The sequence below is a fragment of the Gymnoscopelus braueri genome (assembly GCF_963280865.1).
Source record: "Gymnoscopelus braueri genome assembly, chromosome: 18".
Classification (NCBI taxonomy): domain Eukaryota; kingdom Metazoa; phylum Chordata; class Actinopteri; order Myctophiformes; family Myctophidae; genus Gymnoscopelus; species Gymnoscopelus braueri.
This window is the reverse complement of record NC_137618.1, coordinates 18,752,739-18,768,277: the sequence shown is the minus strand read 5'-3', so window position 1 is coordinate 18,768,277 and position 15,539 is coordinate 18,752,739. Positions and strand designations below refer to the sequence as shown.

Below are 15,539 nucleotides of genomic sequence, written 5' to 3'. Positions count from 1 at the left end.
TCACTCCTTTTGTGTCACACTCTGAAGTAAGGCATTAATCTGCGAAAAAATGTTAATTATGGAGATAACTGTCTGCCCGACAGCGACGATATCCAACTTACTGTGTACTGTGTGTTTCCAAGACATTTTGTTCACATTGATCACCTTGTTGCTGCAAATTGTCACCTACATCTCTGAAGGTGCCATCGGAGGAAACAGACCCATGCTTAATTATATTAATTCATACAAGACAAACAGTTGGATTATAGGATATGTTTACAGTAGTTTAAATTTAATGTAAATTCTACAGAATAAATAGATTGTAATAATTCTGGGTTTTGTACATTTTGTTCCTACTCGATAGGTCTTGATGTGGTAAATGCGTATAACAGAAAGCAAGATAATATCTATTTTAAAATATTTGCAGTGTACTGAACACAAAATACAAGTTTGCATCTTAACATTTCTTATAATTAGTGATAATCCAAGTAGCCTACTTACGGTGTACTGTTTGTGTCCAAGGCATTTTGTTCACATGTTTGATCACATTGTTGCTGCAAATTGTTATCTTCATCTCTCCAGGTGCCATCGGAGAAAACAGACACAACCTGGAAGGTTAAGTGATCAGACCATATTGTTGACTGCTTTACCAATATTTTCCAAAGGGAAGTGGGTGAATCTCTTCCTTCCTTGTTAACACATTTTTTGGTAATTGTTTTTGCTTTGGGTTATTCTTTTTTCTTCTTTTTTTTGCGTGGCATCACTTCATCCATCAAAAGAAACATTAATGAAATGTTGTTAGTTTCACAGCTTACCTGTGTGAATTCCGTTTCCATGTTTGCTGTTGTTTGTCAGGATCTGATTTGTGCCGACCCTTAACTGGTCTGGTCTAACCTGCGCTAATGTAGGTTCCAAGAAATACCAAAGGGTGGGGCTTAGTGACATACTACATGGTGCTCATCCCAGCGTGATATAACTATGAGAGTGACGACACTAGCGTTTTTCTTAATCCTTGAAATGTGTACAGGTATTTTAAGATTCTGCCAGGTGCCAGGCTGAATTAATGTCCCATGGGATTTGTTTTTAACCCTGAACCCAAACCCAAAAATGGAAAACATAGAAAAAAGCAAAAAAAATAGCCTGATTTATTTTTTCAGAGTACATCTTTTGTGTCTGGTCAGTGAAGGGTCCTGGACATTACTATATGTTTCAAAGTGAGGCTCTACAAAATACTCAACCCAGTACTTTAGTCAAAGTATAGCCTAGCCTACTCCTGGTGAAACATTACTCAACTACAAATGAAAGTTGCTCAGTCAAATGAAATAGATGCTTTTAAAAACACACCTCAATAATGTAAATGATATGTATGTATTTTGTACTAAACAGTGGTTGTTTCAAGTATGTAGGGTTGAAGTGGTTCAACCAGTTTTGCAAACCTCCCATTACTGGTCAAATAATTAAAAAAATGTTTCTTGGCCTTCTTGGCACTCAAGATGTTAGTGAACAGACTTGTAAACTAGGTGGAATTCTCTGCATAGCCCTTAACTGGTTTATAATAGTAGTGACATACCACGTATAGGTGCTCATGTTATAAAAGCCACCTGTTTTAATTTCAGTGTTGACTTGGACTAGCTTTCTTCTGGTTTCCGATATGGGGGATACGTTTATAATAGCAATAGACTTCGGCACAGCTTACAGTGGATACGCCTTTAGTATCAAAGGTAGAGAAGCTAACATAGTTGTTCCACAATGGGGAATAGAACATGGAATAAGCACCCCGAAGACACCTACATGTATTCTATTTGATGAAAATGAGGAATTTCTCAAATTTGGTTATGATGCTAAAATGGAATACACCAAAAAGGGAAATGAAAAAGCCAAGAAAACACTTCTCTTTGAAAACTTAAAGATGGAACTTTTATACGGAAGAGTAAGTCTATGATATTAATTTGTAATTAGGATAGATTTTTTTCCTAAAAATTATATTATAAATCTTTATAAAATGATTAACATCATACATTTAACATTTTCAACATAAACTCAATGAGGATCTAATGATTACAGCCGTAAATGGCAAAAAAAATGACAGCCCTGAAAGTCTTCACAGAAAGTCTACGCTACCTGAAGGACCATGCACTGATCACCATTGCTGACAACACAAGAGGACGAACCTTCACTGCGTCTGACTTCACCTGGGTTCTGACTGTTCCTGCTATTTGGGATGCTACTGCAAAACAGTTCATGAGAAAAGCAGCAACGGAGGTAATTCCATGTTGTTATAACATGCATGATGACGTTATCTACCCATGGAAATGTGTGAATTTAAATAATGTTCTTTCTTTCTTTCTTTCTTTTTTTAGGCTGGCATTGTGATAGAAAGTCAATCGGACAGGTTGGTCATCGCATTGGAACCAGAGGCAGCCTCAATCTGGTGTAAGCAGCTTCCCTCTGATGGTTTTATTGATGAGAACTCAGGACATGGTACCCTACAACAACATCCTGGAACACAATACATTGTCGCTGATTGTGGAGGTATGTTGTGCTGTGACTTTTATGTTGTTGCTGTTTTTTTCTTCATTTGCAAGTCTTTTTTGAATTCCCCTTTTTTCACAATTTAATAATTAACACACAATGACACTTTAGTAGAGGTTTGAGTTGTGTACTTACTCGTCATGATGTAACTAGTCCAACTGACAGATCTCGCTAGTCGCGCTGTTGATTTGCAATTGATAACACAAAAAATTGCCTCCTCATTCACTTATGGTAAAAAACACTATTGAAATCCAAAATCCAAATAGCTTAAAGTTTCATAAAAAGGAACAAAAGTAACATAAACATTAACATAAAATAAATCATGCTATATTGACAGCATCAGCATTTTTTTTCATTTGTTAAATTGCAAAAAAATTGACTTTGAGAGCTGTTTCACCATACAGTGTAAGTCAATGCACAAACCTCTTTAGAAATTATTTGCTTTTCAAACATATTACAAACTGCAACTTAACTATATTATTTCTCTGTTGTCCATTCTTGCTTTCATATTTTAAAGCCTAGCACCGTTGTCTTACAGGTGGTGCCATTGACATCACGGTGCATGAAGTGTTGGATGGAGGAGTCCTGAAAGAGCTGCATAAGGCCTCTGGTAACGGTCTGGGAGGGGAGCATGTTGACAAGAAGTTCAAATGTTTACTCAAGGAAATATTCCCTGATGATCTCTGGAATGAGTATGAAACAACATATCCCAGTGAGCTTCAAAAGCTGATGTATAACTTCTCTGTTCTTAAATGTGTGGATGATGATGTAGACATCTCCTGCCCATTTAATTTAGCAGCATTAGCTCAGAAAAGGCAACCAATGGAGAATTACTTTAAGACAGAGCCAGGTGTAACCTGGGACGAGGGGTCGATCAAAATCTCAAGGGCGAGGCTGAGAAAGTCTGAACAGCATCACTAAAAGTCTCAAAATAATCTTGAAAAGGGAATTCGCCATTGAGTACCTTGTGTTAGTGGGGGGTTATGCCTCAAGTAAGATTCTGCGCACACACATTACCAAGCAGTTTGGTGCTCAGTGCAAAGTACTGTACCCTTTGATGGCTCAGCAGGCGATTTTGAAGGGAGCCCAGCCAACATGTCCACCTGGGCCCCATGTGGGGCACATGTGGGCTACTTGGGTACCAATTGGGCATGGGCTTGAACTGGGCAATTGCAGTGGGTTCCATATAGGTTCTATATGGGCTAAGTGGGCGCGGGCTTGAACTGGGCAAGTTTGGTGGGTTCTATGTGGGTTATGTGTGGGCATGGGTTAGAACTGGTCACCCACGTCTGGGTCCCATAAGGGTTATGTGTGGGCTAAGTGGGCATGGTTTAGAACTGGTCAAATATGTCTGGGTCTCATATGGGCTATATGTGGGCTAAGTGGGCATGGGTTAGAACTGGTCACACATGTCTGGGTCTCATATGGGCTATGTATGGGCTAAGTGGGCATGGGTTAGAACTGGTTTCACAAAAGTGGGTTCCATATGGGCTATGTGTGGGCTAAGTGGGCATGGGTTAGAACTGGTCACCCATGTCTGGGTCTCATATGGGCTATGTATGGGCTAAGTGGGCATGGGTTAGAACTGGTATCACAAAAGTGGGTTCCATATGGGCTATGTGTGGGCTAAGTGGGCATGGGTTAGAACTGGCCACCCATGTCTGGGCCTCATATGGGCTATATGTGGGCTAAGTGGGCATGGGTTGGAACTGGTCACCCTTTTCTGTGTCCCATATGGGCTATGTACGGGCTAAGTGGTTATGGATTAGAACTGGTGTAACAAAGTGGGTTCCATATGGGCTATATAAGGGCTAAGTGGGCTTGGGTTAGAACTGGTCACCCTGTACTTGGTCTCATATGGGCTTTGTACGGGCTAAGTGAGCATGGGTTAGAACTGGTCATCCATGTCTGGGTCTCATATGGGCTATATGTGGGTTAAGTGGGCATGGGTTAGAACTGGTCACCCATGTCTGGGTCCCATAAGGGCTATGTATGGGCTAAGTGGGCATGGGTTAGAACTGGTATCACAAAAGTTGGTTCCATATGGGCTATGTGTGGGCTAAGTGGGCATGGGTTAGAACTGGTTACCCATGTCTGGGTCTCATATGGGCTATGCATGGGCTAAGTGGGCATGGGTTAGAACTAGTCACCCATGTCTGGGTCTCATATGGGCTATATGTGGGCTAAGTGGGCATGGGTTGAACTGGTCACCCTTTTCTGTGTCCCATATGGGCTATGTACGTGCTAAGTGGGCACGGGTTAGAACTGGTGTCACAAAAGTGGGTTCCATATGGGCTATATATGGGCTAAGTGGGCTTGGGTTAGAATTGATCACCCTGTACTTGGTCTCATATGGGCTTTGTACGAGCTAAGTGGGCATGGGTTAGAACTGGTCACCCATGTCTGGGTCTCATATGGGTTTCGTACGGGCTAAGTGGGCATGGATTAGAACTGGTCACCCATGTCTGGGTCCCATATGGGCTATGTATGGGCTAAGTGGGCATGGGTTAGAACTGGTAGTACAAAAGTGTGTTCCATATGGGCTATGTGTGGGCTAAGTGGGCATGGGTTAAACTGGTCACCCATGTATGGGTCTCATATGGGCTATGCACGGGCTAAGTGGGCATGGGTTAGAACTGGTCACCCATGTCTGGGTCTCATATGGGCTATACGTGGGCTAAATGGGCATGGATTAGAACTGGTCACCCATGTCTGGGTCCCATAAGGGCTATGTATGGGCTAAGTGGGCATGGGTTAGAACTGGTATCACAAAAGTGGGTTCCATATGGGCTATGTGTGGGCTAAGTGGGCATGGGTTACAACTGGTCACCCATGTATGGGTCTCATATGGGCTATGCACGGGCTAAGTGGGCATGGGTTAGAACTGGTCACCAAATGTCGACTTAGAACGCGCAATAAAGCGTAATATCTCGATAACGATACGTTTTTAGAATCCGCCTTTCGGATATGTTGTAAAGCTCGCAGAGGCGCACGCGTCGATGTCTTCGCCTTTCTCGTACAACACTCCCACGCAGAGTCCTCTACTTTCAGGGAACTACATAGAGTGTTAGACCTTTAGACCATAATGAATGCAAACTTTAAAAAACAAATTTCTCGTAGGAATGTCGGATCGGGACACCAAGGGCATCCACGCGTGCGCCTTAATGAGCTGTACGACATATCCAAAAGGCGGATTCCAAAAACGCATCGTTATCGAGATATAACGCACAGAAGATAGCCCCTTGACCCCAGCTAATTAAGGAGAACCGTAAGGCTGTGTATGACAAAAGTTATATGGGCGCGTTCTGGGCAACACACTGACCCAGAATCTGATGTTTGATTTTGAAAAATGACTTTTCCAAGCCTTTGAGACAGTTATTTATGATAATCTTGGCCCCTAGGGGTCGTGCAGCTTTGAGACTGGCACCGTTGGATTCAGCGTCAAAAAGCAAGTTGGAATATATATATACATATATATTTTTAAAGCAATTAGAGGGTTAGAACTGGTATCACAAAAGTGGGTTCCATATGGGCTATGTACGGGCTAAGTGGGCATGGGTTAGAACTGGTCACCCATGTCTGGGTCCCATAAGGGTTATGTGTGGGCTAAGTGGGCATGGGTTAGAACTGGTCACCCATGTCTGGGTTCCATATGGGCTATGTACGGGCGAAGTGGGCATGGGTTAGGACTGGTATCACAAAAGTGGGTTCCATAAGGGCTATATATGGGCTAAGTGGGCATGGGGGTAGGTTTGTGCTACTATATTGGCATATTTATCATACCAAAATATAAGCTATGACATAGTAATACAAAAAAATATATATATGGTCACAGGTGGTACCAATTTGTGAAAATATGTGCAAGCACACCTTTTTGTACCTTTTTGACTAATAATAAAATACTGCTGTATTATATGATTCATATACTTTCACTGCAATAACTAACAGACAAAAAGTGTTTTTGTTTTATAAGTTAGGCTATACTATATTATGTTTACAGCCAGAATAATCCTGTATCATACAAACCAAACCGTGTGTAAATCCGTTGAGAACTCAATGAGTTGTGATGCTTTTCATGGCTCAATGAGCTTGGTTTATACTTCGACGCACGACGGTATCGCGCGTCAAAAATCACCGATCTACAAACGCACAACAACTCGTCTCCGCAACGCTTGTGGGCTTGTACATCTATGATCCCGTCGAGCGTGGAAGCGTAGCTCAGTCAGCATAGACATTATAAGCATAGAAAGTGAAGCTCTGCAGTTGGAATGAGCAGCAGCAGTCAGAACAGTTCTATGTGTATCGATATCTATGCGCTGAACACAGCAAACCTACGCACGCACACACACACGCACACACGCACACACACACACACACACACACACACACACACACACACACACAGACAGATTAAGTTTACGTCTCATCTACATAGAGGCTAGAGCTTGCCCACTTCCAACCCATGCCGGTTAGCCCACATGCAGACCATGTGGGAACCACATGGGCTTGCCCACTTCCATCCCACTCCCAGTTAGCCCATATGCAGACCATGTGGGCCCGGCATGGGCTTGCCCAGTTCAAGCCCGTGCCCAGTTAGCCCATATGCAGACCATGTGGGACCCTCATAATTTGCCCAGTTCAAGCCCATTCCCACTTGGTACCCAAGTAGCCCGCATTGAAACCATATGGGTCCCACGTGGGCGTGCTGGCTGGGGCAACTCACACAAAACTGTCATTCAAAGTCTGCTGACCCAGCGCCAAAGCCCAGACCCCTTGGGGGGTTTCCTATCCTTGGAAAGTTAAGTAGTAGTTTTAGAGTTTCTAGTAAATGTGTTTGATTATATTCTAGGTGTTCATGAATTCATGCTCGAGCTGTTTTAATTAGGACTATAGTTTATAACTGATCATTCAATGAATTGTAATACGATTTGCCTATGGTTACCTCTCGTCTTTTATTAGTGTTTTCTGCTTTAGTATAGTTAAATAAATAAAGTATCCTGTTAATGTCCATTGGAAGTTCTGCCTCTGTTATTAATGCTTACAGTAGAAATATTCTGTGGGCGGGCTCTTTACATTTCTCATACCTGAAACAAGGTTTATTACACATAATATAAACCTTAAAAAACCTTTAATAATTTTCCTGCCCATAATAAGTATAACTGCCTCTGTGTCAGTTTGGTACTGTATCAGATTGTTGGTTCCTACCTGCAGATAAATTCAATTACAAGTAACAAAAAGTTGGGTTGAAGAACAATTAACACTTTTAAAGTCAACTTCAAGTCCCTGAATGCATTGCAGCCGTGCATCGTAAGCCCACGGCAGTGTTGCCATGTCTGCTTATTATAAGCGGCTTGTTTGAAGACGCGTTGTGAGCTTGTAGATCGGCTATTTTCAATATACAAAAAAATAAAAATAAAGGGAAAGCTTTGATCCCTTAATTCTATATATGTATATATAGGCCATGTGGCCTTTAGTCACCACATGACCGTATGCCAATACACAGTTTTCGGCTTGTTTTCATAGACCTGTCTGCTTATTTCTTTCGCAAAATATGGAAACACTGCCAACTACAGGAACTGACGTCACGTCAGTCATTCCCGTTTGAATTCTCAAACCGCCCGGTGGATTTACCGTACGCCAACCCTTCGTTAGAAGGAGATTTTTAGATTAAACAAACCAAAATAAAATCAATAAAAGGTTGTTGGACATTAAAAGAAGTAGTTCCAGAATCTCCCGATCTATTTCTCGGAGTGGATACACTCCAAGGAGACGGAGTGTTGGAGCAGTGAACTGAGAGAGATATGTATTTAAGTAAGTAACAAGCTGTTTTCCCTCCATTTTTTGGGGCCAGTAATATAGTTTGTACCACCATTTATTATGCCGTTCAGATACCATCATCTGGCTGTCATCCTTTGACTAAATGTTTTGTGAATTATGTGCGGGCTGGAGGTTCATTGTAGCTTGTTAGCCATGGTAGCACAGTCTATGCTTGGTAGTCATTATTAGCATGATAGCTAACTGGTAAGTGAGTCCTAGTATGGAGAATAGTATGTATTATCCCGTTCAGATACCATCATCTGGCTGTCATCGTTTGATTAAACTTATTATTATTATAATTATAATATATTATATTGCCGTGGCAACTTAGTCCGGAGAGCAATGCATAATATTAGCTAGCATGCTAGTTCACGTTAGCCCGCCATTTTCACAAGTTTCGTGATTAAAATGCATTCTCATTAGTTTATCTTTGTGTATAAAATTATAGATTTTTAGCGTTTTTAATAATTGCATTAGCATAGTTGTAACCAGCACCACTGTGAAGCAGTTCGTTAATTTATAATGGTGAACTAAAAGAAAAAGAATGAACAGAGCTAACTGGACTGGTCTGGTATCAATTCACTTAGTAGGTAATAGTTCCGGTCTAGAGCGGATACGGAAACGACATCATGTTTGCATATGTGTGTATGTGAACATTTACCGGATATACCAGGCTGGCTTTAGATTGCATCCGAGCAGCACTAAGCCAGCCTATCCAAGCTTCAGTGTGTACACATCGTCTACTTAAGTAAAAGTATCAATACTGCAATGTAGAAATACTCTGTTACAAGTAAAAGTCCGGAATTAAAAATGTACTTTATTTATTTTGGCTTGTATATCTGCTATTTTGGGAGAATTGGGCGGATGTTTCCCACATAATAGGAATGCTAGTGGTTATGGGGGGGAAAAAAGCAATGCATAATGTTAGCTAGAATGCTAGTTTTTGTTATCAAAATGTACTTAAAGTATCAAAAGTAAAAGTACTCATTATGCTGAATGTCTAATTTCAAGTTTTGAAATGCAGAAAAAACTTTTGAAAATAGCAGATCTACAAGCTCACAATGTTTTGCAATGCGACGCATTGTGAGCTTGTAGATCTGCTTATTTCAAATGGCTGAAGTGGCTAATGTATGTTTTGTAATAGGCTACTAATCAAAATCTACAACGTTTTTTTTTTTTTTTTCAAACAATTGTAGTGGGGTAAAAGTACAATATTTGCCTCTGAGATGTAGTTGAGTAGAAGTAAAAGTACTTAAAATTGGAAGTATTTCTGTGAAGTGAAAGTACCTCAAAATTGTACTTAAGTACAGCACTTGAGTAAATGTACTTAGTTACTTTACACCACTGCCAATGTAGCAGGTATATAAATATACAGAAATGCATTCCACCAATAATCCCTCACGTTTTATTTTATTGTTCCAATATTATTTATTGTCACTTATTTTGGTATGTTTACTACAAAAGACCGTTTTGGGAGCTAATGCTTTTATTTTGAAGTCTTCATTTCCTGCAGTGACGTCATGTACCTGCGTTGCACCCTCTCTCCCTAAGTTGTTTGTATGACAGACTGAGGTGAGGAGAGTTTGTCCTGTGCTCTTGTAGATTTCTGTTCTAAATGATGTTTACAGTGTTTATATAATCTTAAACTGTGAAACAAGGTTATAATGTCATTCCATGGTGCTAATGTGTTGCTGTGTAGTTGTTTTGCAGAGGTTTGAGTGTTTTAGCAAACTTTTTGTTAAGTGTACTGTTTAGCAGCACTTGTGAGGACTCACACACAGCACCTGCAGCATGTTTAATGGCTTCTTTTTTTCTTTTCCCCACCACAGACTGGTGTGTTGCAGACGTCCTATTGTGTACTAATGCTGCTGCATTATTGTGTTTATTTCATGCAGGTATGTTTGTTGCTCCCATGTTTTTGGTCTATTGTGTTTTGTACTATGTGTTTATTTTATTGTTTTGTTTACATGTCTAAAAAATATTAATTAGCCGGTGGTGTATACATTTCCAGTGTAACTGTAATGGTATACAGTGTATTGTGATCTATTGTGACAGATTTGATATCTGAATGTTTTATAAGTACTAGTCGCTCAGTTGTTTGTATGACAGACTGAGACTGGTGTGTTGCAGACGTCCTATTGTGTACTAATGCTGCTGCATTATTGTGTTTATTTCATGCAGTCCAGAGAAATAAATACGCCACAGTTTCGGCTAAAGACACCAACCGAATCTCCTTGTCCATCAAACACGCACAACACAACGCAGAGTCGTAGCAAGGGTCTGCTGAGAAGTAGGCCCAGACCGGCTACACCAAGGTTAGTTAATGGAAACTGCTTCATATACTTTGGGTAATCCTTTTGCCAAAGGAAATTTTAATGAAGGCAGAGTGAAGCTTTTACTAGAGAAAAACCTACCATGATTTATCTGTCCCCCCCCACACACACACACACACACACTTTTTTCTTTTTAAAGGTAGGGTAAGTGATATTTTTTGGTGATTTTTTTTGTAATGTGCTTTGTCTGTGTTAGAGCATTCATAGTTCATGTTTTGTGTTCTCACATTTTAGGCTTTTGTGGAAGCTGCTTGGCAGTGTTGGAGTCAACTGACCACTGTAATCATGGTAAGTAGACTTAATAATAGGCTAGATATAGCTATGTGATGCTCTCAGCCACCCTTATTGTCTCCCCAGGCCGAAAGGCATGACAAGAGATTATGTTTTGCACCCTGTCTGTCCGGCCGTCCTTCCGTCCGTGTCATTCGGTCTGTGTACAGTTAATCTCCGGCACCGTTGCCTTGATCGCAGCGAAACTGTGCACACACACTCCCTGGATGCCGGAGCAGAACCTCTGCCCCAGATTCTTCTCATGGGCCTTTTATAGCGCCACCAGGAGGCCAATTCATGTTAAACACATTTTTTTTACCGTAAAGCAATACTGTGTGTGTGTGTGTGTGTGTGTGTGTTTTTCTTTTGGGTAATTCTTCTCTCTTTGTCTAAGTAAATTGGAGATGAAGATGTCCAGTCCACAAATGACAAGCTGTATTGCTTTAATGTCCCCTTCCCCTGTTTTTGTGTTCTTCCTGAAGAGACATACGCAGTGGCTCGTGAGAAGCTCCAGCTGGGAGAGACGTCATCGGACATGGCGACTGATGGTGATGATGCATCCCGAAGGCGACAGAGGAGGTAACTAAAAATAGCTGTTGTTAGGCAATGGTTCTAAAATGTTTTCTTGTCAAGGTGTGTATTTGGCCACGGAACCCCATCTGAAAAGATTTTGTGCCAAGGACCCTATACAAGATTTGTGGTGTTATGTCAAGGTTTTTCTTTTTTTAAATAGCTGATGAATATAGGGCCCTCCCGGACCCCACTTTGAGAACCCCTGCATTAGACCACGGACCACCATAAACCCTGAGAGTTACAGCAACATAAGGGTCCATTTGGTTCCTAACTAGCCTTCATTTATCTGGGGATTTATCTGAGGACCCCCTCAAGGACCCCTGAAACCTGGAATTTCCCCCTGTATCTAACCCATTATAATTATTAGACGCATTAGTCCCACCTCCGAGCCAGGAGGTGAAGAGTAGATGCGAGTCCGGAGGAAGCAAGCAGGTTAGACTGACGACCACATTCCAATTCCTCACACTCCTGCTCGCTCGCTCCTCCATGTCATGTCATGCTATATTTCTCATATATGAGCTGTTTGACATGCAAGCCCTCACCATGCACAACAAACAGCATGATTGTATACATTAAATATCAACTCATTATTTAATGTGTTTCTGTAGCTTTGATCACTGTTATTCATGATATTGTTGCCGTCGGGCAGAAACCTTGTATCTCCATAATTAAACTTTTAGTTTTTTCGTAAATGAATGCCCTATTTCATCGTTACAAAATAAATGAAGATAACCGATCTACAAGCTCACCACGCCTTGCTTTGCGGCGTGTTGTGAGCATGTAGATCAGCAATTTTCAAATGGTTGATGTATGCATGGTTAAACTGATTTGTCCCTCTTGCCTGTACTTTTTTAATACATTTTGCTGGGAATACTCTGGAACCCCCTCAAGGACCCATGGGGGTCCCCGGACTCCATTTTGAGAACTACTGCTTAAAGTTACTTTTTTATGTTTGCTAAAATTTATGTTTTTAACTGAATGTAGGCCAACGCCAAAACAGAGGGAGGCGCTTACGAGTGAGGAGGAATCGGAAGCTTTCGATGATGGCCAACTACCACCTACACCTCCCCATGCACTGTCCAAGAAAGTGAGCTGCCCGCCTGTAAAGTAAAGAGCACTCGGAAGGTCCATGGGCAGATGCTGAACATGCTGCTGAAGGAGAAACAATCTCTGCCAGCGCTCGAGCTGCCTGAAGGAGCTGTGTTCCCGCTGGACACGGTGGCAGATCTCGAGTCCATGAACTTAAAGCTGGGTGACCCTGACTTTAAGTCTGCAGTTGTAAGTTCAAATCTCTTATTCACTTCAAAATGTACTTGTATTTTCTAAATCGCTTATTCACTTCAAAATGGGCTTGTATTTTCTAATCACATTGGTAGTCTGTTAACCTGCCCTTTGAGTGCATGCACACAACGGGCATTGACATCTTAGCTGTTCACTTAATACAGAATTTCCTTCCTGTGACTTTTATCATACTCAGGTTGCCGTGGTTGCAGACATTGGGGGGACTTCCCTGGACCGTTGTGTCAGGAGGATGATGGGGTTCCTCCTGACCAATACGCTGGCACTCGAGCATAACCTTTTCGGACGCAGTGGCAAGAAGGAGTTCCGAGGACTGGCACTTTTTGAGGTTCTATATGGTAAATTAGATTTTGTGTTATTGCCATAACATATGATGGTGCCACCTGAACTTTGTTGTTCTACATGAAAACTAAATTGCCACCATAGCTCAAGACATTTAAAATTATTGTTCCGTTTTCTTTTTCTGTTCAGCAAAGAATCCTCAATAATGCATCAGAACATCTTAGCCACCTTAGCTGTCAGGTTCTATACATAATCCTGCATTTTTCCTGTAGCACTTGGCCGTGTGAATAGCTTGAACTGTTCTCAGATTTGACTCGGTTGTTTTTAAAAAGCATACACATTTCTCAGCGATATAAAACTTTTGAAAAGTCTGTCTTATAAGGTTTCATAATGTAAAAATCAAGCCAGCATTACTAAGTTGGCTTCTTGTCATTTAATTTTAGGGGCAATAAAGAAGAACGCCGTCACGCAGCATATAAACCAGAAGGATGCAGAGATGGCCGTGTCCAAATGGTTCACCGGAGCTCGAGACCGTGGTGGAAACCGGACCCTACGAGCTAGGAGATCCCTCGAAAACACAGTGAACACCCAGGAAAATCAGGAACAGGCCCAATAGGCGCCACACACACACACACACACACACAGAGTTTGTGGTGTGTTTATCATTCAGGATTTGTTGGCTGAAATGGCCCTCTGCTGGAATAATTAACTACCTCATGAGAAGAACCCTCCTTTTGTTGAAGTTGAGTTAAGAGATATGGGTTCCTCATTAGTTTGTGTCCAGAACATTTAAGTTGTTACTTTAGAGTTTGCACTGTTATTTGTCATTTTTACATCATTTCAAATGATTGTTTACAAGAGTTCTATCTTAATGATAATTTACGAGAGTTAAAGGGATTGTTTACGAGAGTTGAAGATATATTGGCCCAATAATACTGTCTACACTTTATTTAAAAAATATATATATATTTTTTTTCACAATTTCTGAAAGCTTTTGCACTTTATTTTCATTTATACATTTTATATTTTACAATTATCAAAGCATTTTGTATTTGTTTTTCTAATATTTGTATTTGGTTTATTAAAAACCAGGAGGCCGAAAGTTAAAATAATAAACATTGTCAAAAGATATATTGTCTGATATTGTTTTTTCACCCTGGTAAAACTTAGCAGTAGTTAAACATGGTTCTTGTCAATATACTGTTTAATTGTCCTATTTAAATCCCTTCAGGACCAACTTGAAACCCATGTTGGCAAAGGGCCCGGATGTTACCCACTTGGGCTGCTAGAAGTGGGATCTACATGGGTCTCAAACGTGCCCAGTTGGACTCCACCTAAGGCCCATTCAGATCCCACTTCAAGCCCATATGGGCAAACACAGGTGAGGCCTAGATGGGTGTGACATACAATTGGCCATTTGGACCCCACCTAAGACCCAGTCAGGACCCACTTAAGCCCATATGGGCTAACACAGGTGAGGCCCACATGGGTCCGACATCAAATTGCCCATTTGGACCCCACCTAAGACCCAGTCAGAAACCCACTTTTGCCCAGCTGGAACCCACTTAAGGCCCATTCAGGTCCCAGTTCAAGCCCATATAGGCAAACACAGATGGCGCCCACATGGTTCCGAAATCAAATTGCCCATTTGGACCCCACCTAAGACCCAGTCAGAAACCCACTTTTGCCCAGCTGGAACCCACTTAAGGCCCATTCAGGTCCCAGTTCAAGCCCATATAGGCAAACACAGGTGGCGCCCACATGGTTCCGAAATCAAATTGCCCATTTGGACCCCACCTAAGACCCAGTCAGAAACCCACTTTTGCCCAGCTGGAACCCACTTAAGGCCCATTCAGGTCCCAGTTCAAGCCCATATAGGCAAACACAGGTGGCGCCCACATGGTTCCGACATAAAATTGCCCATTTGGAACCCACCTAAGACCCAGTTAGAAACCCACTTAAGCCCATATGGGCTACCACAAGTGGGTGCTTGGTGGAACCCATGTGCAAAACCAGATGTAACCCATGCCCATCTGCCCAGTTAAAACCCACCTGGGGCCCAGATGGACATGTTGGCTGGGAGCGGTCATGTTTGCGCATGCAATTTTGAAGGGAGCTGTCATGTTTGGAAGAACCCCTGAGGTAGTGGCATCACGAAGAAGAGAGTTTGATGGGTCGAAGCATAAGGCTGCTAAGAAGTTAATATTTTAACACTGCCTGGTGACAATAGATGAAGATGTAGGTTGGGATGAACCAGAGACCACATCTTAATACCAAGGCATAGGGACACAACAGGAGTATGTTTCAAGTTTTATCGCACAGAAAGGAAGAATCCTCAATATGTAGATGAGTGGGAAATAGAAAAACTGAACTCGTTGAGATGCCAAATACTACATGTGGGCTGGATCGTAAAATCCAGTTTCAAGTCAAATTTGGCTTCACAGAAATAACAGC

The 15,539-nt window shown here is 41.6% G+C and overlaps 1 protein-coding gene and 1 pseudogene across 3 annotated transcripts; both read left to right on the top strand.

The window, feature by feature from the left end:
* Positions 1–2,061: 2,061 nt before the first annotated feature.
* Positions 2,062–12,615, top strand: LOC308106302 (heat shock 70 kDa protein 12A-like; annotated as a pseudogene). The gene is made up of 6 exons: positions 2,062–2,241; positions 2,340–2,511; positions 3,050–3,553; positions 10,510–10,618; positions 11,414–11,510; positions 12,489–12,615. The product of its transcript is annotated as a heat shock 70 kDa protein 12A-like (transcript).
* LOC308105744 (uncharacterized protein) lies at positions 8,283–13,889 on the top strand. Of its 2 annotated transcripts, XM_080456671.1 has the most exons (7): positions 8,283–8,322; positions 10,444–10,643; positions 10,896–10,949; positions 11,414–11,510; positions 12,489–12,782; positions 12,982–13,141; positions 13,529–13,889. In XM_080456671.1, exons 5-7 carry the CDS (start codon positions 12,642–12,644, stop codon positions 13,699–13,701), a joined length of 474 nt encoding a protein of 157 aa, XP_080312797.1. In that variant the 5' UTR covers positions 8,283–8,322; positions 10,444–10,643; positions 10,896–10,949; positions 11,414–11,510; positions 12,489–12,641; the 3' UTR covers positions 13,702–13,889. The 2 variants fall into 2 exon arrangements, with proteins under 2 accessions (XP_080312797.1, XP_080312796.1); XM_080456670.1 differs by lacking the exon at positions 8,283–8,322 and having other exon boundaries at positions 10,172–10,643.
* Positions 13,890–15,539: the final 1,650 nt, after the last annotated feature.

Excerpts from the sequence above, each read along its gene's own strand:
- LOC308105744 (XM_080456671.1), top strand. The coding sequence starts at position 12,642 with ATGCTGAACATGCTGCTGAAGGAGAAACAATCTCTGCCAGCGCTCGAG. Across the intron at positions 12,783-12,981 it reads CTGACTTTAAGTCTGCAGTT|GTTGCCGTGGTTGCAGACAT; the intron begins GTAAGTTCAAAT and ends TATCATACTCAG. Across the intron at positions 13,142-13,528 it reads ACTTTTTGAGGTTCTATATG|GGGCAATAAAGAAGAACGCC; the intron begins GTAAATTAGATT and ends ATTTAATTTTAG.